This window comes from Fusarium subglutinans (assembly GCF_013396075.1).
Source record: "Fusarium subglutinans strain NRRL 66333 chromosome Unknown NRRL66333_c0000260, whole genome shotgun sequence".
Classification (NCBI taxonomy): Eukaryota; Fungi; Ascomycota; class Sordariomycetes; order Hypocreales; family Nectriaceae; genus Fusarium; species Fusarium subglutinans.
Window position 1 is genome coordinate 22229 of NW_023502323.1, and position 25040 is coordinate 47268.

The following is a 25040-nucleotide window of genomic DNA, read 5'->3' on the forward strand; positions in this document are numbered from 1 at the left end:
AACTTTTTTCTTCTTTCCAAGACCGAACCGCGCTCGAGTAGAGCCATTATATGAAACTTTTGAGAAAAAAAAAAAACGTTTAACCCATCACGGGCTGACTGTAGCCGTGAGGCACGAAGTAAGGAACTTGCTGCTTCAGGGGATCCACACAAGCAGCGCAGCTGCACTCAGCAAGACCGTGTTCCCACATGTTCTGCGAGTAAGAGTAGTGGCCGCCGTAGGAGTTGTGGCGCGAGTTGGGATAGAAGGTGGTCTGAGTAGGAGGCTGAGGATATCGAGTAGAATACTGAGTAGCAGCCTGTGAGAACCACTCATTATAGCGCTCATTGCTCGACGTAGCTGACATGGCATAGTCTGGAGTGCCATATCCGGAATCGGGGGGCGTGAGGGGAGCACCCCAAGAACTTTGACCCCAGCCAGATTCGCGCGGGCGATAGCTTTGTTGCTGAGCCTTCATAGCCTGGTAACGCTCATACTCGGCAACCTGTTCCTGAAGGTAACGCGAGTGAGGTGACTGGCGCTGACCAGAATATCTGGCGATGTCTGTGTCGATGGCGGGGACAATAGATGCAAGCCTCTCGCGGCTGGCCTGGGCGACCTGTCGCTTCTTGATCTCTTGCCATTCACGCCAGTTCTCAAGCCAGGCCTGGTAGTCCTTGCTCATATCGAGATTGACATACAGTCGCCAACCCATGGATTCGACCCATTCGAACTCGAGCGAGTTGAGCTCCGACACAGCAATGCCACTCACCTCGGACCAAGAGCGATTCTGGAAGGTGTTGTCGTCGAGAAACTTGCTTCCCAGAAGCAGAGAAACGGTCAGGTAGCGCCAGACCTGTCCCTCAGATGCCTTGTAAGGACCCTGTCCCTTCAAGGTGTTGATTCTCTTGGCGAGATAGTTCATTCCAAGGAGGATCGTGGTGCTGGGCAGCCGGGTTGAAGTGAGGATCTGAGACACGAACTTGCGGAAGGGCGAGGTCACTGCAGCCTCGGGTGTAACAACGCGAGTGGCCATCTCAGCAACGTACTCGGACATCATGTCGACCTCATAATCGAGGACGGCACACACGCCTCCGGGCATGATGAAAAGATTGGGATAGGTCCGACGAAGATCGGAACGCGACCTTTGTCGGAAATTGAAGCTTGTTTAGACCGTAAAGCGCAACTGTGGGTTTATACCACAGTCAAGACGGTCGTATGAGCTGAGCGTGGATGCGAGCGTGCGTCAAGGCTTAGTCGAGGGTGATCGACGGGAAATCAGTAGGCTACTCGGGCCATTTACTGATATGCTTTGATTCGCGTTGGGGCGAGAAGCAGGGATAAAACGTATACAGAGACGAGTCGAATCGACTTGTGGTAACGGCCAACTGAGGGGGCCGAAATAGAATTGCGTTTGTTGTGAACGAGAATAAATCAATGTCGATGGTATATAGTGAACCTCGTGTCTCTGAGATCCAACCAATCTATACAGCTGGCTGTTAGTACTTCATAGTCTTGCGTGATCGGAAGTGCATCGGTAATGAAAATAAACTGGTCGGGTCGTCTTCGTAGTCGTAGATGTAGATACAGAGTGCGAGTTATCGAAGATTGAGTGATGAAATTTGGGAGTGTGCTGATCGGTTAAAAAGCAAACCAAAAAAGGCGATCCAAGACGATGTGCCATGTTCGCAGCATAAACTCAAAGTTTGTTCCGTAGAACAGACAATAACCCGTCGGTTGTAAACAGAGCAAAAGCTAAAACAAATTGCACTCACCAGAATGAAAAAAGGACGGTCGTACGAGAGTAAGGAAACGTATAGCTGAAGGAGGAGGAAGCCCTGGGACCGCAGATCCGAAAGTTACTGATGGGAATCGAGACTCGAGGTTGAGACTTGGAGCCGGCAGGTTGGAAATATGCAGCTTCGTCTACAGTAGCAGCGAGCTGCAGAAGAGACACGGACAGGGCAAGGAGAGAGACTCGCGAGAGAAAAGGACCAGAACCCTAACGTCGACAAACCAAATGAAGGCCTGCTGACTGGTGATTGTCAAGGAATTGGGAGGATTCGGTTTCTATCGTGGAGAGAGGAAGAGATGAGGGTAGAGGAAGGAAAAAGGAAAAAGGATGATGAGGGAGGTGGAAGAGGATGAAAGAAGAGAAGAGTACGAACAGGGCCAGGCGAAAGATGAACAGCCCAGACGGATTGGATGGCAAGATGGGGAGATGGGGGATGGGGATGGATGGGGATGATGCACTGCGGCAGGGCCAATCCAGCCAGGGCCCAGTCCTGTCCAGCGACTGAAGTGCAGGCAGTTTTGGTGCTTGAGAGGTGCGGTGCAGTGCAGTGCAGGCAGTGTGCAGTTAGACTACCTAGTGTGGAGGTGGGCGTGGCGGGTTAGGGTGAGGTGAGGTGGGCTTCAGGTCAGGTCGGGTGTTCGTTCCTCCACTGTTGCGTTGCGTTGCAGTGAAGTGAGTCTGAGTGAATTTTGAGTGTGAGTGTATGTATGTGGTGACTTGTGACTTGTACTGGCAAATACAACCATCAGTACAAGCATCAGAGTACGAGTACGCCGCTTTTCTCCAGCCAAGACACAGGAATCGTCGTAGCAGTAACGGCTTCGGTACGTAGCCAAGACAAGCGTCAACGTACAGCCAGCGTAGCGTAGTAGTGCCCGACAGTTGTTGCCAGGTCCCCAGTCACTTCACTCCCAGCCAGAGTTTTTTTTTTTTTCCCTCCTCGAACGAAGGAGTCAGGCCAACAGGAGTGAAATGGGTGGATTCAAATGGGCAAATGGGTGGACGAGGATGGATGGGCCCTCACTCCTCGTTTTCTAGTGCCTGCACCCCCCTGGCAAGCCTGCAAGCCCAGGCAATGCACCATTGCACCTCACGACCTACGCACGGAGCACAAGTGACGGCGGAGGGCGTGGAGCAGCAGAGCAAACAGCGAGTCGCGGTGTCGTTGACGAGCAAGCACTTGTCGAGACGAATCGAATCCTGGTGGAAGACTGTAGACCCTAGCAAGGGTGGAGTTCGGTTCAAAGTGGATCACGCCTCTGACTTGTATGTATCTATAAGCGGTGGACTCCAGCCAAAGAATACATATCACTCTGGCAAATGACGGTTGGAATTCCAAGGGGCCTAGTCAAAGGGACAGAAAGTGGCGCTCTGCTTAGGCTGGCTTGGAAGACGGGACAAGGACAAGGACGGGATGCGTGAGAAACCCAGCAGAACCATGAGTGGGAACTTCATTCAACAAACTGACCAAGCAGAGCACTTGCTGCTAATTATGTACATAGGCAGAGGTCAGCATCACCACAACCACCGTGGTCGTGGGTCAAGCAGTTCTACCTGGAGTACCTACTAAGTTACTGGGTATTTCTCCCTGGTACGTGTACCTCACCTCATGCCTCGCACGCAGCATCTTACCCGGCAGCGAGTGATACTTTTGATATCAGTCATCCGGGATTTTTTAAATAAAATCCTAAGGAGTCATATGCGTCAGCATTCACACATCAACAAATGTAACCCACGCGTACTCAAAGTACAGTATCGTTTTTGCCACGATACTATCCAAGCTCTTCCATCAGGCAGGAAGATCATGCATCCGTACATAGTATTGAAGATTAACCAGAAAACTCGGAGTCTTCGGTGCAAAAGGGTTCACATCCATCTTCATGGCCTACCAGGTACATAAACACATACAGACAGTACCGTATCCACCTGGTAGTCAGTCATCCATCTCAGTGGCTCCACGCTTCCATCCTTGGACTTGGTCGCCCTAGCGTCGCTTCGGCCAGGAGATCCACAGAGGCTTGCCAGCCAATGTTAGCTCAGTGGCTGATTCCAGGGTATCATCATTCATCAATTGAAGCGGCTCGATGGAGAGAACGAGAGGGCAGACTTCGATCTGGTTGTCCTGATGGGGACGGGATGCTCGCTACGATGACGAGAGTACTGCAGTTTCTTCCCATTGTGATGCGCTTCGGTATAGGACAGGTCAGGCCAGGTACACTCCATACATATCCCGCAAAGTCATGGGGACTCGCGCACTGCCCTATTAGCTTTCCGTTCACCCATCCCTGGCAGGTCTGGCGTCGAGGCGGCAGTGGACGCTATTTCTGGCATTTGCGACTCATAGTATTAAGCCCTCACCTGATCCGAGCCATCGGGGGCCATTCCTCGGAGACAGGCGAGGTCCTCCACTATTGCTGTGACGGTTTGAAGATGTATCGGCCAGACAAAGAAGCTTCCATCAACGAAGGTGAATACTGCAGCGTCCTATAAATGACCGAAGGGATGATTTCAGGCGTAACATGTATCACACTGGAATCTGCCATGTTCTATAATACACATTGAAGTTACACATTTTGATTGGTTCCAGGGACCAATTCTAACCTCCTGAATATATGTACAATACATACATATTCTAGCTTACCCAGGCACCTAGCTGCCTACCTCCCTGTACCTTGATCCATCGGAAGCTCAAGAACCGTTATGTGCATCTTGAGACTTGAGCCACCTCGGCGTGCGACACTGAGGCCCAACCAACCAATCATCGTTGCCGCGTTTTGGCCAGCAAACTTTCGTTCATCGAGCAGGCAGATGCAGAAGGCGAAGCTCACAGTGTTGCCACGCTTGGGGTGGTTGGAGTCTGGAGACGTCACTAGCATGGAAGTCGCTGCCAGCCTTGCCCTTTTTCAGACTCAGGTCGCTCCTGATCATGCTCGTGGCTTAAACCGTCAGACGGTCAGCGTAGGGGAGGAAGGGGCGCCTCAGAAGAAAGCGCCCGATGGAAATTTCTGCGTGGCCACTGACTGATTTCTAGCATATCCTTTGCCTCATTCGTCCATCCCCAGAGTTTTTTTTCTTCAAATAGTTTTTTTTTTTTTTTTTTTTTTTTTTTTTTTTTTTTTTTTAAAGCACCACGTCTGGGCTGTTGACCTTACATCGTTACTAAATGTCTTTTTTTTAATCCTACTTAAAACCAAAAGATTAGCAGCTAGGGGGACGAAAGCGACCATCACAATTATTGCCATCATTCTCTCGAATGCCGATCAGAACCACATTAGGCACTCTCTTACTGCACTCTGTTCGGAGTCTTATCCCTGGATGGAATATGTTATGTGAAGCAATATCCGCATTATACACGTAGCTCAGCTTGAGACGCCAGGACGTCTTAGGGCCGCGTTTGATTAATCAAATCAAATCAAATGCAAAGAAATGAGATGAGATGATGGATTGCAAGCGACGTCAGCAACAATAACAAAACAACAACAAAACTCTGAGGCATGAAACGGCCTGTCTCGGTGCCTCGGCCAGTCCTAGTCGTGATCCTCCTGGTAGCCTTTACTCGATATCTGGTTGGTCGGTTCATGTCTTCCCGCTCAAGTGAAGCAGCAAGTTGATGGTGACCCACTCTTCCTCCTGAGGTGTGCTTCCAGAAACGCTTCCCTTCAAACCACCGACGCAGAGAGATTTATTACAGTAGTCCAGGTACGAAAATACCGCGGGCCTGCAGGGATTCACTTGCTCGTCGATCAGAAGAACTCACCGTTCTCAAGACAAGCTAGACAACCATGATGCAAGACACTAGCTGCCACCAGTCAAATACTGAAGAGCCACGACTGCCACGCCTTCGATGTGGACCCAGGGTTCTTCGATCTGTCGCACTTCAGTTTTGAGAATAGCCTTTCGCTGTTTTTGAAGGACATGGCTAATGGCATGTCCTTGTGGTGGATGTGCTGCATCATTCATGCTTAAAGAGAATTAGACCGTTGGTCTAATTTGACATTTTCCTGATATGCCTGGTCCACCAACCTTCGAATCTTTGTGGGATGTAGGATGTACATACGCCCGAATATCCTGAGATATGCACCAAGCATAACAGCTGGCTTGACATACATATACTCCCAGAAAGGAAGCGACACTTTGGTGAAGGATTTCACGGCCAATGGCACCACGTCTCTTATCATGACATATAGTTAATCAGAATCTACTCACAGTCACCAGCTGCTTGCATCAAACAAGCTGGGGTCCATCTAGGGCCGAGTGCTTTCCCTGACCCAGGAATGCGGAGAGAAATGCCTCAAGCCCACCATCGATGCTGTGCAAAATCTACAGTAGTGCGGGCGTCTAGGCCAATCTGCATCCGAAACCCCTTCTCACCCAGCGACTCGTTCGACAACTGCACTGGAGTGGGTGCACGCGATGCAGGCTCTCTTCGTCCAAGATGCTCACCGCTGTTGTCTTGGACCAATGCCACAAGCTGAGCAGCCCAAGCCCTGCTCTAGGAGATTTGGATCCACTAGCCAGTGCAATCGCAGGCGAGCCAATACGTAGCGCCGCTCCCCCAGGAAATTAGCTGGTCAGTCATTCTGAAATCTGAACAGCCCTGAGGGACTCCTGGCCAGGTTGCCATGTGAGCGCCTTGGCTTGGTTTTGATTTCCCATTGATGAGACGAAACATGGCCAACATGGGCGGCTTGTTCTTGACCTTTTCTCGACATGCAATTTTTCTTCAGTTCTGGTTTCATGTGGCTAGGAGAACCCCATTCTCTACTAGAGACGGCTAGGTCAAGCCATATCGTTTAATGCTATGCATCTTTTAAACACGGCTGGGATGGACTCGGGTGTGGTTGTCTCCGTCAATTTGAATTGCCATTATCTACTCCATACAACAGCCCTCATCGTCTTCCTGGCAGTTTGCCCCGGAAGGCTGCCCACTCAATTATATGACGGATCTTATTGATCATGTTGAAGGAGCAATCGGAATAAGGGCAAGTCCTGGTCTAGTGATGCTACATCAACGAGCTCGGGACGAGATGCAACGGGTCTAGGGTCTTACCCAACAACCGAGAATCAGTTTGTTTAGTTGCCATGTCCTGGTCACAGATTATGGCCATCGAGTTCTTCATTCACTGTGCTATATGTCTGGTTGTGTCAAGCGGGCCGGGGAATACATGATAGCGTTGTCATAAGTCCGTGGCAGTGGTGGGTGGCATGATATTCTTGATATCATTACCATTTGATAGCCCATCTCGCTCTACAAAGTCCCAGCACTTGGTGGTTGTGAAGCTCAGTTTCACTAACATCGAATTCATCAATCAGTTGCTAGGGTTGGAGCGCGTTGGAACTTGGTGGGACTAATAAATCAGAGCATGGTGAGCAGGGACCATTGGAGCCGCGTTGATTAACGTCGGTACCCACTGAACCCAGAGCTAATCGTGATGGAGTCGGTCCCTGCGAGCTGGTTGGGAAAGAGTCTGTTTGCCCTAGTGCGAATGTGGTATGATACATTCAATGGTTTGGGCATTCTAAGGTATTCTGTATTTCTCAGGGTCCTTGAAGATCCATTAACATCGATGAATGGCAGTTGCAGGTGGTACTACAACAGGTATCTTCTGCCAGATGGCCACCTACTACCTGTATTGTGAACGTTCAGACAGGGTATCACAGCATCTCAAAGCTCCCAGCAGCACACGACCTTACTGAATCGAGAGACGATGTCCAGCATCAACTCTCTTGATTCGCTTGGTCGTGCTGCTTAGGGCATGGACTAGTGGGTTGGATGACCTCTGAAGCCCTTGTGGGTTTTGACCGCAACAAACGCCTCTTTACAATAACTCGCGTGACAGCCGCCGCTGTTTCTACAAGGTATATCCGTACAGGAATCAACCTACCTATCCAATATAGCTTTGAGCAGACCATGATGGAGCCGACCCCTCACTAAGCGCTTGGGCCTTTAAGCACTGGCCGGTGTTGTGCATCGTGCAGGGCGAGTTAAGGTGATGAATGTTCCCACAAAGTGACAAGTCTCTGAGAAGGAACCGTGCATCCCGAAGATGGTAATCATCTTGGGATGCTAGGTGCCTGGTGGGTATGCATGATTACTTGAAGTCCCAGGGGTCGTCAACCCCTAGAACCGCCTTTGCTGGGTGTAGTGTAGCGAGCAGAATATCGATACACACAGTTGCTTCGAGACCAGTCGTAGTCATGAGCCGCATTAACGAGCGCCGTCGTAGCTGCAACGCGATCATCACCGATGTGTGGCATTTGCAAGGATGGAGCGGTGTGAGCTGCATAACACAGAAACATCTATCAGTGGTCAAGTGCCTCTGGAATTCGAGTTCAAGCGCCTCCCATGGTTACCGACGACGCGGGAGGGTTGGTTGTATATCCATGCATGTCTTGTCACCTTCGCAACAGCTGCTACCCTATATCGAATCATAACGCGTTCTGTACTGTAGGGTTTCATCCGGGTTTCATTCGACCAGTCTCAATCCAAGTCTTGCTGTTCCGGGAAACTGGACACCATCAGTTCCAGCGAACATGACCCGGTTCTGTTCCCCGGAGCTCGTCTGCCTGTCATGATTATCACTTCGTGACAACTTTGGAGGCAACCGTGGATGATCACGAGCAATTGCCTGGAAGAGACACGGTGGTGCCTTGTATCCTTGTTGTTCTGGCCGTCGAGTTCAAACTGGAAGAGAAAAGCCAGAGACTACCTATTTCGTGGCTGGCCTAAAAGTCGGGCTTATTATAATATGTTATTGCTTGACGAGTTTCAGTACCAGACGGACTCAGTAGCTCAGCAACACCAACAGAAGCCTTGTTAAGGACGTCAGCCATTGATTGGGCAAACAACACACAGTACACATAGGTACGGGCTACAGATACGTCCACGTCGATTCTACTGCCCTGGCACCCATATGTCGTCATATAATAAGAGTGTATTCTTTCAGGGAGCCATCCACAGCCAATACGTACTACACTCTTGAACATTCTTGAACATCGTTAATAAGCCATCCTCCTGTCATCAATACAACAGCTCAACAGGGCAGAACATGCGTCACAAGCGTCCATTGAGTCAAGCTAGAGGCATGTCGATCAAGACCCTGATTGTGTGTACTTTACTTTCTTGAATCTTCGTCACAAGTTCCCTCTCGCTTCAAGTCGCCTTCTGCTCTGTTGTTGCAATTCGCCACTCATTCCATGGTACCGTCTCGTTTCTATTGAGCCCTGCAAGCCCACCTCATCAAGCACCCATTAGATCCGCGTGGGGGCCTTAACCAGCATCCACCCAAGCCACGCAAAAACCCAAACGAGGTCAATGACATGAGAGAGAGAGGGAAAAAAAAAATCAACCGAAGTCAGGGCGGGGGCAGACGACGACATGGCCGACGCAAAACCCACATCGTCGCTAAATAAACTCCTAGTGAAGCATGAGATCGTACCTATCACGAGCCCTGCAAAGAAAGAAAGAAAATTCGAGAGGCTAGAATCTCGCCATACGGGGCCACCACGGACGTCAGAGAGAGCGGAAACAGTCTCTTGATTTTCTGTCCCGCTCTTCGTGTGCCAATGAATTGTGACCTGCAGGCAGAAAGAGGCCGAGTCCGGCAGTCCAGCCCGCAGCCAAGTGTGTTTGAAGGAGCGTAGTCGGAGGCTGGAGAAAGACGCGGTCATCACGGCAAGGTAAGCTCCCCAAGCTAACACTACAGAGAACGTGAGGGCATCCGTGTCAATGATTCACGCAGAGCATCAAAGTCATACCAAGTCATTCGTTCGGTTGGTATATGCAGATTGTCAATCGGTAGAGGCCTGAGAACAGGCACTTGTTCTTCTACCTGATATGAATGATACATTGACTCTCAAGGCCCAATTGAACACCATCTGATGATGCAGCCATAGAAACAAAAACCACTCCGAGTGTTTATCCATGACACCCAACGCCCATATTGTTTTCATCTCACTCTTACTGGTGCCTAGATCCCAGCAAGGTGTGCCAACCCCTATCTCGCCTCGTCTTGAATGTCAAAAAGAATGCATCACTTGATACCCATAGTATTACATCCGCATCTGCACGGTTGGTGTTGTTCACATTTCGAAGGAATCGTATGTCATTACCAGCTTAGGCTGCCGTCAACTCATGCTGTAGGGCACGATTGCCTTGTCGATAATGGGTTGACGGCGCGACATTGTTTCGCTCTCAGGGCCCCATTTTGACCGATATGATGCCTCCTTTGCCACGGCGCCATCGAAAGCCGCACGACACTCCGGGGGCAACAGGTCTTTGATCTCATCCGATACAGCACTCAATCCCTGGAAAGAAGCAAGGAAGTCTGGTGAACCTGCGGTACCGTCCACTGCAGACGCCGAAATGACGCCCGCCGATGATGTCTCAAAGTATGTGTCTGCAACGAAGAAGTTGCGCGCCATCTTTGTAGGGACTGGGGGGAAGATGGCGCTGTCTGCGGTGGCCTGCTCGTCCTCTGGGGCGACTTGCTCAATGCGTGCCCGCGTCGGCTGCATTGTTGTTGGGTACTGCATCACATTCGTGTGAATGTCGTACACACCGGCATTGTTGAGCTTTCTGATGGCGTTGATGCCGGCATTGAATGTGCTGTGTATTTGGCAGTTAGTATTGGTACAGGTCATGATGTCGCATGCCTACAGGTGGAAGGTTTACGTACCTGGCTTCACGGGCATGTTCCAACATCCAATTCATGTCGTTGACATTTACCTTGCGTTTCTTTGACTCGATCTTGCCATTGGGAACCGGCACTGATGGGACATTCGTGTGGTACACGGCACTGGCTCCGTGCCACGCAACGTACTGGTTCTTGTTGTACGGCTCTCCCTCGACGAAATGATCATCTGGGTCCGCAAGCTGGCCCTCGACGGCGCCATCAGCGCGAGCCTGGGCAACGTTGTAGTCGTCGATGATGCGCTTTCCACCCACAATGATGCGAGCACCAAATTCGCGAAAGACCGATCGCGCCGTTACGATTCCTATGGAACGACCCTTGTACGAGTGAGGGATGATATCTCGCTCAATCATGTCCCGCTTCTCATCGTCATCCACAATAATCTTGTAGAGTTTGCGGTGCTTTGTGAAAAAAAGGTAACTGTCCCTGAAGCCAACGCATCGAGCTGGTTCTGTAGAAAGCATGTAGAGCCTGTCCCCACGACCGGTAACCGTGAAAGTTCGGCATCGATAATCACGTCCGCCCTGGAGGTTGCCCAACTTGTCCACCTTGGTCTCACCCTCTGCATCTTCGGGCAAAACGCACTCATCGTTTGCGATCTCGGCAACAGTTCCCTCCTGGTCGATAACTTGCTCGGCTTTGGGTGCAGCAGGTCCTCCTTTACGACCACCCCTACCTCGCCATCCACCTCTCCCTCGGCGTCGCGGGGTGTTGGCTTCGTCGGCGGGAACAGAGATCATGTTATCCCAATCGGGAGGTCTGTTCTTAGGAGGACGACCAAGCCTTTTGCGACGGACCATGAGCTGAGGGGGAGGCGTAGGTTCCTTGACGGATTCGTCGTCCTTTTCAGCCACGTCGGCGGCATCATCTTCATCCCCCGACTCTTCCTTTGGCTGGTGATCCTCGTCCTTCTCATCATCCGGGTCGGGCACCTGCTGTCGCTTGGAGTCCAAGGGACTGTTTCCGGCATCGGGCATAGCTTCATCTTCGAGGTCTGCGAATGACTTTGGCGTGCTCTCTGATTTGGCGCTTCGCGTCAGCTTCAAGCGAATCTTTCCACGGGGCGCCATTGTTGAGTTGCGACTTGCGCAATCACGCAGCGCGACAGGAGAAAATGTGTGGTGGGAAAAAAGGAAAAGAAAACCATAAGAAGCGCCAGCAAGTAAAGAAATGAAGGGATTAAAGAAAAGTATTGATAGATTTATGCGTGGGAATTGATTGTCTTCGTACTTTGCGTGGGTGTTGAAAGATTGTATGGATCTGCATGTTACAAGAGAGCAATCGCACTCACCTAGAGCAGCTGCAGCCCGCTTGGCGGCAGCGCGACCTGAACGTCTGCCTGCCATTTTTTCGAAGGTTCGGGGTGCTCTGTTTCTCTTGCCAGAGCAAGCAAGTGGAGGCGGACGTCCACCCAAGGGAAATTACGAGCGAGAAGTAGGTACCTAGTTTCAGTTTATTGAGTATCACAAAAACAAAAGAACTTGAACAACAAAAAGGGGGGTGGAAGGGGGGAACGAGGATCAAGAGGAAGGAGGGGGTTCGTTTTAGAGATGGAAAGAAGGAAGGAAAGATGGTTGCTGCGTAGCTACTGTCGCTTTCCTTGTCGGTTGGTTTACCCTCACGTTTATTTCGTTCCAAAAGAGGCTTGAGTACAGTTGAGCCACGGCTAAGACGCGACTGCACGAGCGACCGCGCGATATGATTGGCCAAAGCTCAGGGTTATACAGTCTGAGGCTTGCATTACACTGTGCTCTCTACTGTTATTGATATATGTCAATGACAGTAATAAATAAATACCACCTGCCTACAGTATGTAATTACTAGGTGTGATAGTTATCTTGTTTATATAAGGTACTATAGGTAGGTGTATAAGTATATTGAAACGAGATATAATAACTTGTTAACGTGAGATACTATGAATTACTGGAAACTCACACGAAAGTTTCATAATACCATGAGGCATCTGTTATCGTTGCATGCTATCACTACTCACATAGCATATAGAAGCCCAAAACCAATTGTCTTACACCATTTATCACATCATGGCCCGAAGCCCTTTACATACTCGCTAGCCCCGGCCCCAATGTAAAGCATAGACTTGCCTCATACCAATAGCTCCGTTTGTATACTACAAAGTATCCCATCCGCCATTGTTGATCTCCGCCTCCAACTTGCGGCTAATCAAGCTCGGTACCCCGTGGTTGAGCACCGTATTTCGTATCATGGAGTCATATCGTTTCTGGTTCAGGAAGAGCTGTCGCCCATGACGCAGCTGAGGATCCGTCTCTCCGTACTTGTCGATATAAGGAGCTGGCGTGAAGGATCCCGAAAGTCGGAAAAGGTATACCACCGAGCATTTGCGCACATTGAGGAACACTCCAATATTCCGTTGACACCTAAATCTTATTAGTATCCTGACCACAATATAATAGCTGGCCATCGCTTACTTGCGCATATGCTGCTGTGCACCACCAATCTTGGTGTGCTCTGTTCGTTCGGCAGAATTGTCCATCTTCTGGCAACATGTGCCTTGGCTGCAAGATAGTTCTCCACAGAAAAGGCATATGACAGGATCTGTGAGCTCCTTTCCAGTGGTAGGGCATTTTCGTCTGGTAGCTTCCTCTATGAGCGCATCGTAATTCTTTGGCAATCCAATAAGTTCGAAGATTCCTGGGTGGCTTACCATTGCCGAGAGAGGAATCTCACTATAGTCTCCAGGCCACATAACTTGATGCTTCACCCAACCAGACACCAGTGCAGAAGTTGTCTGAGGCCAGCCACAAGCTGACGCGTTATCTGTGATGGCAGCACACATCTCGTCAAATGTTGGAACCCGAAGAGCTTCAGTGAGGCGCTCCAGCTCATCAGCATCTGGCGAAGGCGAGACGTGACTGTTGAAATCTACGCCATACTTGACATACAGGAAAATGACACATTTCCGTAGGAAGGTGAGAGCATATTTCTTGGAAAAGGTATACCAGCTCTCCAGAGTGTCCACACCTGGTTGCTGGAAGCCACGGTTCTCGCCAAATTCAACACCCTCAGGGAATTGGGCCGCATGGAAATCGACCCCAGTCTTCGTAACGCCGAGGGCAAAGTCTGCAAAATTGTTGATGGCCGGGTCCTGCGTATGGCGGTTGGTGAGATTGCCAACCCAGCTAGCGACAGGAATATTGCGACCCATGTGATACACCAGCTTAACAAGTTCTGCCAGATAACACAGCCGAAGAACGTGAGAAATTTCAGCTTTCTGGAGCGGCACTAAACCGTAGGAGCATTCCACTAAGAATAGGAACGAGTCCATGCTCAGTAGTGGAGGGTACACATCCAGAGGTCGGCGAGCATAGGGAGTTCCAGTACCAAAATATCTCGACATAAACAGCTGACAGTGTTGCCGCTCGCTGTCCTTCCTGAATTCGGTTTCGATCTTGTTCTCGCCACCACCAGACTGCGCCCCAACAGCGATGTACGAAGATACAGTCTCTGATAGGACTCTAAGGTGCGACAAAATGTGTTCAGGGATCTTCTCTAGGAGTGTCATGCCTGGCTGGGCTTCAATGCCTCGCTGCTGGACCTCAATTGAAGAGATGGTGAAGCCCACAGACCTCACCAGTGTATCGCTGGCGCATAATTCACCAACATTGTCGCCCTTAGCGTCAATGAGGTGGCTAGTACGAAGACCGTTGACACGGAGTGTATTCCTCAGTCGGCGATAGGCTGCTAATAGCTCGTTCATCAACTGGCTGCCATCTGTGTTGTTGTTGGTAGTAGTAGTGGCGGGCTGAGGCTGCGCCGGCTCAGGGGTAACTGAGTCAGAAAATGCGTAGCTCGCAGGTGTGCCGACAGTTGACGAATGGGATTCTGCATCATCTCTTCCCCATAAGGTGTCGCTCGAAGCTTGGGCTGGGAGCAAGGACTCGACGAGGCTTCCCGGGAGACTTGGAGTAAACATGTCAGGCACAGTAGGCTCGTCCTCCCGTGCCTTGCTTCCACCAATCCAGTAAGCAGATCCCATTTGCTTCTCAACAAATTCTTCGAATGTACCTTGAGACTGTAGGTAACCTGGGTATGACTCGTCTATGCCCTTCCAGATAATGGGCACAAATGCATTGCCAAGGGCCTTGCACAGAGGACAGACAAACTCATTGCGCTTAGTGTCTTCTGGGTGATGCCTGGCAATCTGATGCGTATGGCGGCGAACAGTCGCTTCATAGTAAACTTCAAAGCAACGATAATGCATCATGTGCCCGCAACCACTTGCTACTGGGCCTGACCGACAGACGTTTGAAGGAAAACCCTTTCCGATTGTCTGCCTCTCTGCGAGAAACGTTTCGCCTTGAGCGTTGATTTTTTCCACCATCTTGCGGTTCTCGTGAGCAATACCGAATGGTCGAACATCCTCGGCAGATCGATCAAGACTGCATGGTGTTTGTGATGCTTCGCGAACGAAATCAGGGTCTTGGAAATCTGTCTGTCGGAGGATGCGGCTTTCGTTGAAGTGAGCAAAAGTTCCGTAGAGATGACGGTCGTCCGGCTCCTCCTGACACAGGATGCAAGTTCCCACTGGGTACTTCCAGTTGTGTTTTCGGTCCTCCGTTTGCTTACCATCGCCTTCTTCGTCCTCATCTTCATCAATATCACTGCCCCAATCAAAAGAAGCCTGGTTTTCCATGAAGCTCTTCTGCTGCTGTTGAAATTGCGCCATGACCTTCGCTTGACGACTCAGAGCCGCCTTCTTTCTTCTCTCGCGCTCTTCCTCAGCAGATGTGTTTGCTGGTGAGGCAGTGCTTATGCGGTCTACGGAAGCACCCAAGTTTACATACGCTGTCTCAAAGGTGCGAGGGCGTTTCTGGCGCAGACGCTTCAGAACGAGCGCGATTTTGGGATGAACTGCCTTGAACTCGTCCTTGGTTGACATCATATTCAGCAGAGACACGATTGTCCTTGAACTGTGGGCTTCAGGCATAAAGTTACTGCGGCCGAACTTTGTGAGGGCGATGTGGACAAAGGACTTTGGTGATTCTTCGCCCATGTCATCGTCACTCGACTTGTCCTCGAGAATGGCGATAAGCATAAGATGCAAGACAACCTGGAGAAATGTTTCCAGTCGAGTAAAGGGAACCGAGGGAGTAAACTTGCCGGCTACCAGGGGGTAAAGGAGTGAGTAGTAGATGATTTGAGCAAACATGCCAGTACTTGTGAAAGCGCCCAAGTCCTCAAACATGCCCGAAGGGACTGGTCGGGCCTTGGGCTCGTATACTATTTCTTCAGTAGTCTTTCCTGTTCGTTTCGCCATCTTCTTTCGGTAAGCCAGCTCCGACTCCTCACGCTGGTTCTTGTTGTAGTGAGCGATGTAGGGGTCAATCTCCTCGATATACTCGGGTCGAAGTTCGAAAGTACCAACATCGGAGACACCCTCTGGTGGTTTGAAAGTGGCCATCTCATCAAGCACTCGGTGGAAGTCCTCTTGCTCTTGGTATTTCTCAGGCAGTTTGTTACAGATCTCGTTGAACGATAGGGGCTTGAAACACAATACATGAGTAATGTCGCGGCGCATGGCCAAGAGCCTGGATTTGGTCTCATCCTCTGAAGATATCAAAGAGGTCCGGTCGCTGAGCAAGACGATGAGGAGATGAATCATATCTTCAACAACATCAAGGTGCTGGGCATCATCTTGAGCTTCAGATTTGAGCTCGAATAAGCCCTTGACCCAACTTTCCATTCCAAAGCGGTCTATGATCGAGACCAGTACTCGGCTGGGGTCACAAATCACCAAAGCTGTCTGAAGCAAAAAGATATCCCGATGATGAGATACATCTCGTTGACCGACACCCCGATACGTGCTGGCTTGGTGTCGCAGGCTGATTCCATTGCGAACCCACATGTTAGCCTTGATCTGGGCAAGCCAAGCGCAAACACGGAGAGGGAAGTCGAAAGACGCGATGAGATAATCTTCTGCGGTGTAATTCTTTCGCGGCACTTGAGGTCTCCCCATCAATCGTGGTTTGGATTTGAGCTCCTGTTGAGTAAAACTCAGGAGGTTGCGCATTGTTGATACAGGAAGAGACCGGCCACATTCAATGAGCCAGGACAGCGTATAGTGCAGCGCATGGTGAAAACTGATGGCGTCCTTCTCGACAACGAATTTGACGACATCATACGATGACGATTCGCTATCGAACTCAAAATCACTTAATGTCTTAAACTGCACCTCGTCCTTGATTTCGCCTTGCTTGAATCGATGACGTTCAGCGCCGATGGAGTTCAAGATGACCGTCTTGGCCGTGAAGCGAATTGCTTGTTGTAGGTAGTGGAACTCATCTGGGGGGCAGTTGCGGAACGCCTCAGCAAGGTTTCGTGCTTGCAAGTTGATCTGCCTGGTTACAAGGGATGCTGTAATCCAGGAATCGGCCTCGTATTCCACGTGTTCGACCACAGCCCTGACATTTGGCCCAATACATTGATGAAGCTTGACGAGGTCAAGGAATTGCATGAGGTAGCGAGGCTCACATCTGACGCGTTCCTGTACATGAGGAGCGCCGAAAAGATACTTCAGGTCTTGGTAAAAGTGATACATGCGCCTGTTAGTTACCGACCCGCTTTCGAAGCCTAAGACTGCGTCAGGGGACACATCCCAAGGATGTCCAACTTGACGGGTTGTCAGGAAGGTGTATAGGATTGCCAACAAGCTGGTCATAAAGTTTCCGCGCTCGACAACTTCTGCAGTGATTGATGGGGTGGTAAGCATCTGAAGAGAAAGGTTGATGATGGAGTGATCTGGCTCTCGGTCTCCAACTAGATAAAGCTGGGCCAGGATTGTGTAAAGACTGGCGAATCTGAGGGCCAGTACTCTCTTAAATTCGGGAATAGTCACAACCGTAGAGATGTACAGAGCTCGGAGGTCGTTTCTCACCTTCTTCCACATCCGCAAATCGAACAGCAACAGCCAGTCGAGGCGAACACGGCGGAAGACATCCTCAGCTGGAGGCACATTCTCACGTTGTGTATAAACGGCAGGTGTCTCGATCCAATAACGCCCAGGTCTGGGAACTAACTTCTCGGTCTTACCAGGAGTTTTGGGGATTTCCGCGTTCGCCTTTGCGTAAATCGAAGGAGCAATTAGGGGCTCCGCTGTATCCGAGTCGGATGGTGTTGCTTCTCTATCCCTAACTCTAGCTGGAGCCTCAGATTGTGTCTGGGTTTGACCCTGGCCCTGAGACGTAACTTGAGCAGGAGGAGGTGGTGGAGGCGGTGGATAGCCTGCCATTGTTGCTTCGTCTTCTTCCAAAGCCTGGTCGTTGTCTCTCCAATTCATTCCAAGGTCTCCTACGTCTCCGCGGGCATCGACCATCATGACGTCGTCATCCTCGTCTTCGTCTCCTCCAGCCACTGAGCTGGAAGGAGAATGTTGGCCTTGATCGTCCATATCTGCATCGGCTTCTTCTTCGTCCTCTCCATCATCGTCGGAGTCGTCGTCAATTTCTATCTGAACGCCGGTACCGGTGTTGGCTGCAGCTTGCAAGGCCAAAATGAACCTAGCATTCATGCCATCAAAGCGGCGTCTGCTGTCGACAATCTGATCATCCTCCTCCTCATCGTCAATCAGACCCATCGTGTGGGTCGCTCGGCTCCCTTGACGCCAGGGGTTCATTACCTGTTCACAGACTGTGCGTCGGAGAATGCTGTTGTCGTGGCCGACAGAGCAACCAGATATATCACTCAACCACTCAACGAGGGTGCCGCACATTTGTTCGCGAAAAGTGTCTCTTGCAGACCGAATCGTGACTGTAACTCTGATGGCCTCCATTATAGCTGCCATGTCCAAGAGTCGCTTCACGTCGGGCATATACGTCAGGATACTTCGTCCAATAGCATCGGTCTCCCAAGCATTCTCTGCAGCCAGCTTACGGCTTTTTCGACAAGCGCGGGCGACCTGGTCTTGAACTTCTTGAACAGTATGTTTCTCGTCATTCCAAAGAATCAAGGCGAATTCTGTACATGGCTCGGCATCGGGACCGTAGTATTTCGACGAGAGGCGTGATGACTGCTCGTCTTCAAGAATCGATTCTTGTGTCTTGGCTTGTCGTAGCTGTTCTGGGGAGCATGAGATGACGTCGCAGATGTAGTCGAAAACACGACCGATGGTCATCTGTAGATTCGTGACAAGATCCTCAGGCAGACCGGCCGCCTCTTTTCCCTTTCCCTTGTCCGTGCCTCCCTGAACGTGAGAGTGAATGGTGCAGAACAGAGGTGTTCGCCATGCCTCGTCATCTCCACAGTCACAGCAACCACTATTTCCTACTGATATGTGGATTCGAACCATGTGCCCTGTATGGTCGGTCGAGTCGAAGCATCGGGCGCATAGGCAGCAAGTTTCGTCGGTACCACAGGTGCGGCACATGTACGATGCCTCACCAGGTTTGAAGATGTGCCCACATCGCTTCCCCCGCGCTGCCTCAGTATACTCTGCTCCCTCAACTGCGCCTTGGGAGTCGCTCAGCTTGTGTGTGTCTCCGATTTTACCGTCCGGGAAGAGTAATCGCATGTATTCACTTTTTCCTCCAGCGAGAGACCAGAAGAGGCTGGTAAGCAGCTCGTGTGAAGCATCTTCGGTGAAGCGGTAGTTGAAGCGGGAGGGCAGGTCGGCCAAGAACTGGCAGAGCTGTTGCTCCTGGGTCGACATAGATTGGGCCATGGTCAAACCAACCTCATCGTAGCATTTATTGTGTGAGATGAAAAGAGAAGATGAGAAAGAGAGAAAAGTAGAAACGACGTTGATTGCGGTGTCGGCGATGTCGTCAGGTCGATTATTGATAGGCAATACCGAAGTGGGGGGTCCGCAAATATTGGAGAAAGGTTCGGTGGAACAGTTGCTCTGCGGATAAAGACGTCAGCGATTTGAACAGTGTAGAAGCAAAAAAGTAGCTGATTTACCTATGGCAGCCCAGTAAAAAAAAAAAAAAAAAGACACAAAATCCAGAAGTGGCCGTGAAAGTGGTTGTTCCCAATGTCAGATTGCGTACCTAACTTTCAAGCTGTCAAGTTGATGATGGCAGTTTAAATATCTGCTACCTTACTACTGCCTATACCGACCTTTTGCCTTGTATCCTGGGGCTGAATCACAGTGAGGTTTTGGCGCACTCACCAAGGGGCAATACCTGGGCTGCCAATCCAGCCCAGTCCACTGCACCGCTCACGTATGAACGAATTGCCGAAGCAGTTCCAGCTGGAGCTCTTTAGGTATAGACTACCTAGTAGTATCTACAGTCACATTCACAAGCAAACACGAATTGCCATCACCACCTCACTCTTGGCAGTAAAAGTCTGATCTTACCATACATACATGTGCACTGTGTTTATGTCCATAAATTCTTGGTAAACATAGGTACAAACAGTTGGCAGTGGCCATGGCTATTACTCGGTTCTAGCAATCAACAAATGGAAAGGAAATAATGCATCAACAGAGGTAAGGTAGGTAAAGAGATGTCGTGTGTGTAATCAAGCCTCTAATCCTCTTCTAATTTGTACACGGCAAGTGGCACAGAATCAATGCCTCGCCTCGCTCGGCCCGTTGCTCCATGATCAGGTCCATGTCCATGTCCTTGTCCTTGTCAACCTCTTTATTCCTCATCTTCATCGCCGCCCTCGAGGAACTTATGTCGGATATCCTTCCATTGTCGCTGCAAGCCCGTTAGCATCTGTCTCTCGCCAATTTCCGGTCTTCATCGCACGTACGCCTCGGTTGTTGTTGTCCCAGACTTTGTCCATAACGTTGTTGAAGCCACTGTATCGTAATCAGCGTCCTGGTTCCCGTTGGTCCGAAGTCGTGTGCGGGCAGTCCTTACATCTCCCAGGCGAAGCCAGCAGTGAAAACGGTAGCGAGCATCAGGTAGTTGGTGGAGAAGAGGCTCCTGCAGAAAGTAAAATCCCGAATTAGTCTGGGCGATCGATTATCGTGTCGTCGGCGTCGTCGTTACTTGCCTGTAGAGTGTGTTGGCGAGGGCCTGTGCAGATGCGCGATTAGCCATTGCGGTCGGCGAGGGGGGTCTTGGAGTAGCCTCTATCTTACCATTTTGATAGATGAGCGCAATTGAGCGTCTGTAGCACGGCTAAGAGTCGGTGGTGGACGTCGGCGACGGTCGATTGTGAGGCTTCGGTTGAAGGATGGAGAGGTTCTAGAGATTGTCAGGCCAGGAAATTCGCGAAGTTCCGGGGACAGCTTTACCTCGTCTGTGATTGGCCAGCTGGGCCAGATATCCCGAGCCCCGGTTTAATCGGGACGGAACTCACTTTCAACAACCATCTAACTAAGGTATCTCTCACTTCATCGATGGGAATAATTATCAAGGAGGATCATTTGTTACTAACGTTTAATGCTTTCTTACACCAACACACTACAAAAATACCGCCGCACAGGCTCTATCTTCTACCAACTTGACTCAATGCTCGGACGGGGCTGGATTTATGATATCAACTCCTATCTGCTAGAAACCGTCGGCAAGATACTGGAACGCAGTCAAAATCACCGCTCTTCCTAAACTTGATCTATCCCTGCTCTAGATGTTTCGGGCTTCTCTTGCAACTCCTCTTTTACCCTATCCTTCGCCTCTTTGTACCTACGCACTCTCTCCCTGAACCCAATGTGTTGCTGAACCCGCGGACCCCTGATGGAGCTCATGACGCGAAGTGGTGGCCGTACAAATTCATCGTCAGAATCCAGCGACTTGTCAATCGTCAAATCTTCAGTGCGAGGCGAAATCCATCTTCTGCGAAGGAAGCCTGGGAGACACACAGCAATCCACTCATCAGGACAGAGTCTGATTAGTGCACCCCAAGGAACAGAGATGGCACCTAGGCCGATCGACAGTCCCCATTCTTTACCGTTCAAGTGAACAATCTCAAAGGCATCGCTACCTACGAAAATGATGAGGACTTGGCCTCCAATCATGATGAGGTTGATTATGATGAAGAAAACATTGCGATGGAGGCCTTCAAAGATGTTGAGCTTGTTATCCAGCCGACGGTTGCTAAAATCCTGGTCAGTGAAGTATCACTTATCAAAGCTTCGGCACATACTTGATTTCGTTGAAAATTTGCAACCAGACAAATGTATTGAAGACGAGTGTCTTGAGCTGCTTGGTATCATGTTCCGAGTCTCCGTACCAGCCTAAAAGGGTCTTGCCACCAAAATTTAACACAAATGTGATTGCAAGTTGGCAAATAGCCTGTCCTATGATCATCTTGGCCATTCTCAATGTAATGAGCGGTGCCGACTTTCGATCTGGCTTCCGGTCAAGGACACTCCTCGTAGGGGGGTCTGTGGCCAATGCAAGGGCTGCAAAGGTGTCCATGATCAAATTGACCCAAAGGAGTTGGACGGCGTTGAGAACAGATTCCTGCTTGCTGCTTGCAACTGCTGAGACAAATGTCAATACCACGGCAGTAATGTTGACAGTCAGTTGGAACTACCATCATCGATTAGCTAAACTCCACGGTTATTGTATATACAAGCTCACCTGAAGGAACTTTTTGACAGAATCATTAACGGCACGACCCCACATCAAGCCCTTGACAATGGAAGCAAAGCTGCAAGACATCAGTGGTGTCCTACTGTAGTATACGAACCGCTCACTTACTTGTCATCAAGAAGGATAATCGACGATGCTTCCTTGGCCACTTCTGTTCCAGCAATGCCCATGGAGAATCCAATGTCTGCCATCTTCAAAGCTGGCGCATCATTCGTTCCATCGCCCGTCACTGCCACTGTTTCTCCGAGATCTTTAAGGGTACGGACCAGGATCCGTTTATCCTCGGGGCTTGAGCGAGCCAGGACTTGAAGATGTCTCACCTTTTGTTTGAGTTCTTCAGGTGCAAGTCTTCGAAACTCGGGGCCTTCCATCGCAATGCCACCTTCATCAGGACGGAATATACCACATTCGGAGGCAATAGCGGAGGCCGTTTGGATATTGTCACCAGTTACCATTCTTACAAAGACGCCAGCCCGACGACAGTCCTCAAGAGCACTGATTACAGTCGGTCGTAGCGGATCTTTGATACCGTAGATTCCAATCAGCGTCATATCTTGGTGCACAACATTGAAATCTGCGCATTGCGGGTTATCCGGGGAGACAGCTCCCTCAGGTGGCCAGGATTCGAAGTCGCGATATGATGACCCGATGGTTCGGAGAGTCTGTCCTGCATAGGAGATAATGACCCCGCCGATCATGTCTCGATCCGCTTCAGTCAGGGGAGCGGACATGGTATTCCCCTGGGACACATTTTCGAGACACTTGGTACACTTTTCCAGCAGTATCTCAGAAGCACCCTTTGCGTACGCGCGATATTTTCCACTGGGCAGCTTAACAATTACAGCACTGTACTTGTTCTTGCTATCGAAAGGCACTGTCTGCACGATATCGGCAGAAGATCGTATCTCTTGGATTGGCCCAGCTCCTAGATGATCTCGGCAATAGGTAAGTAAAGCAACCTCAGTCTTAGAACCGACGAACGTCTTCTGGCCATCCTGGCCACCTTCGAAGGCCGTTGAGTTGAGCACATTGGACTGGATGAGGAGAGTCTTGACTTGTTGACTTAGTCCGTTCACGAAGTCGGCGTCTGAGACATTGGGTACAGTGAGAGCCTTCCGGTCGATGTCCAAGCGCTTGTCCAGTGGCGGATCAGTACCGCCGAAACTGGTTGTTTTACCAAGTGTGGCGGCAACTACCGACATCTTATTCTGGGTAAGTGTCCCAGTTTTATCAGAGCAAACAGTCGTGGCATTGCCCATCGTCTCGCAGGCCTTGAGGATTCGAACGAGATTGTTGTCACGGAGCATCTTGACAGTCGCAAAGCTCAGTGCCAGTGTGACTGCTAAGGGCAGTCCTTCGGGGACAGCCACTACAACAACAGTGACTGAGACGATGAAAATCTCCATGAATTCTTGACCCTTCTCAGATGGAGATCCGCGGTTGTTTGGAAGCTGAGCACAGAACTTGATGAAGAGCACGACGAATAACAACAGCGCGGCGCCAGCACCTACTTTGGCGATCCAATCTGCCAAGATGTTGAGCTTCTTCTGCAGGGGCGTGTCTTCCTGTTCGGTGCGGAGGGCCATTGAGATTCGGCCATAGCTGGAATTCACCCCCACAGCAGTCACAAGAAACATCCCATTGCCCTCATTGACCTTGCTTCCCGAGATGATGAAAGGATCGAGCTTCTCCGCCTCCTTGGTGTCGAGTTTCTGAATTGCATCGAACACCTCTGCTGCTGGTGTCTTTCGGAGTAGTTCCGACTCTCCAGTAGCTGAGGACTCGTCACACTTGACGGCGCTGCCTTGAATAAAGATGCCATCTACTGGTACGATGTCTCCCGTGGCAAGATGCATGACATCCCCGACCATTACGTCGTTGATGGATATCTCTTGAGACTTCCCTGAACGAATAACATTGACCATACGATCATTGGTTTTCTTAGTGAGCCGGGTGAACTGTCGCTGCATATGCCAATCGTTGATTGTACCGACTAGCACCACAATACTGCCAGCTTCTGTTAGTGTTGAATCTTGGCGTGACTGGAGCATTTACTTACACGATAGCCACGATAATTGCGACACCTTCAACCCATTCGACTTTGGGCTCACCTTTTTTATGCTCACCTCCAAAGGTTTGGTAAAGGCCCAGAGCTAGTGATACAATCGCCGCAATGGTCAAGAGAATGAGAACTTTGTCATTATAGGTAGTCCAGGCAATCTCCAAGAGAGATTTTGTCTTCTTATCAGGAAGGCAATTGTCTCTGAAGATCTTTTTTCGGTCGCAGAAAATCCCAGTAGGGTTGGGATCTTCAGGAGGAGGAATATCAACTGCCGCTTCAGCATTACTCTCCGGTATTGCATCACCAGCCGTCCCGTGCTTTGGTGTTCCTTTTGGCGCAACGTCGTGGAATGCGACCTCTCCATCCACTGTGGACTCGTCGGTACTGAGGCCAGCATTGCGATCTGTATGTAGGCCCTTCTCTATACCATCAATTCCCCCAAGAGCATAAAAGGCGTTAAGGCTCTTGGGATTGAGCAACTTAGAAAGCTGACCTGGACTGAACGCAAATTTGCTTTTCCCAGTTCTGAACATGTCCTCGGTGCCTGGGTCCGGAGTCAATGCATCTGAAGTGTCTAGTAGACTTGTTTTGGTGGCAACATGGTCGTTTCCAGGGGATTTTTCTTCCTGTGATATATGAGGAGCTGCCATCTTGGCGATGGTGGTGAGTGTTGGAGCTTCAGGGTCGAGATTGATAATTGACCAACTCCTGAGAAAGCCTTGACAGCTCTTAAGTAGGGTAGTATAAAAGCAGAACAAGAATGCCGCGATTAAGAGGCCTCCCTTTATATTGTGAGGCAAGTTTGGTTCTAAGGTCTTCGAAGAGGGGAAGGGCAGGAAAATCAAGTTACCGACTTACCTTGGACAATGACACAGGCAGTAGCACTTGCCAGTGATTGGCAGATTGTAATGAGACGGATAGGACATTGCTGAGTTCATATAAAGTAAGGCAGTACCGTACCTAAGGTACCTAGGTACACAGCA

The 25040-nt window shown here is 50.2% G+C and overlaps 4 protein-coding genes across 4 annotated transcripts; all 4 read right to left on the reverse strand.

The window, feature by feature from the left end:
• Window positions 1–79: 79 nt before the first annotated feature.
• On the reverse strand, window positions 80–1081 carry FSUBG_12290 (cyclin CLG1; the record flags this gene model as incomplete). The annotated part of the gene is made up of 1 exon (XM_036677064.1): window positions 80–1081. The coding sequence occupies one exon, from the start codon at window positions 1079–1081 to the stop codon at window positions 80–82; it is 1002 nt and encodes a 333-aa protein (XP_036532235.1).
• An 8820-nt stretch (window positions 1082–9901) lies between these two features.
• Window positions 9902–11537, reverse strand: FSUBG_12291 (nuclear localization NPL6; the record flags this gene model as incomplete). Its single annotated transcript, XM_036677065.1, has 2 exons — window positions 9902–10382; window positions 10453–11537. The coding sequence occupies 2 exons, from the start codon at window positions 11535–11537 to the stop codon at window positions 9902–9904; spliced, it is 1566 nt and encodes a 521-aa protein (XP_036532236.1).
• Window positions 11538–12595: 1058 nt separating this feature from the next.
• On the reverse strand, window positions 12596–19162 carry FSUBG_12292 (e3 ubiquitin ligase UBR1; the record flags this gene model as incomplete). Its single annotated transcript, XM_036677066.1, has 2 exons — window positions 12596–12863; window positions 12915–19162. The coding sequence occupies 2 exons, from the start codon at window positions 19160–19162 to the stop codon at window positions 12596–12598; spliced, it is 6516 nt and encodes a 2171-aa protein (XP_036532237.1).
• A 925-nt stretch (window positions 19163–20087) lies between these two features.
• On the reverse strand, window positions 20088–24707 carry FSUBG_12293 (Ca2+-transporting ATPase; the record flags this gene model as incomplete). The annotated part of the gene is made up of 9 exons (XM_036677067.1): window positions 20088–20147; window positions 20203–20251; window positions 20313–20378; window positions 20537–20642; window positions 21088–21494; window positions 21544–21932; window positions 21984–22053; window positions 22104–24002; window positions 24055–24707. 9 exons carry the CDS (start codon window positions 24705–24707, stop codon window positions 20088–20090), a joined length of 3699 nt encoding a protein of 1232 aa, XP_036532238.1.
• Between the last annotated feature and the right edge of the window lie 333 nt (window positions 24708–25040).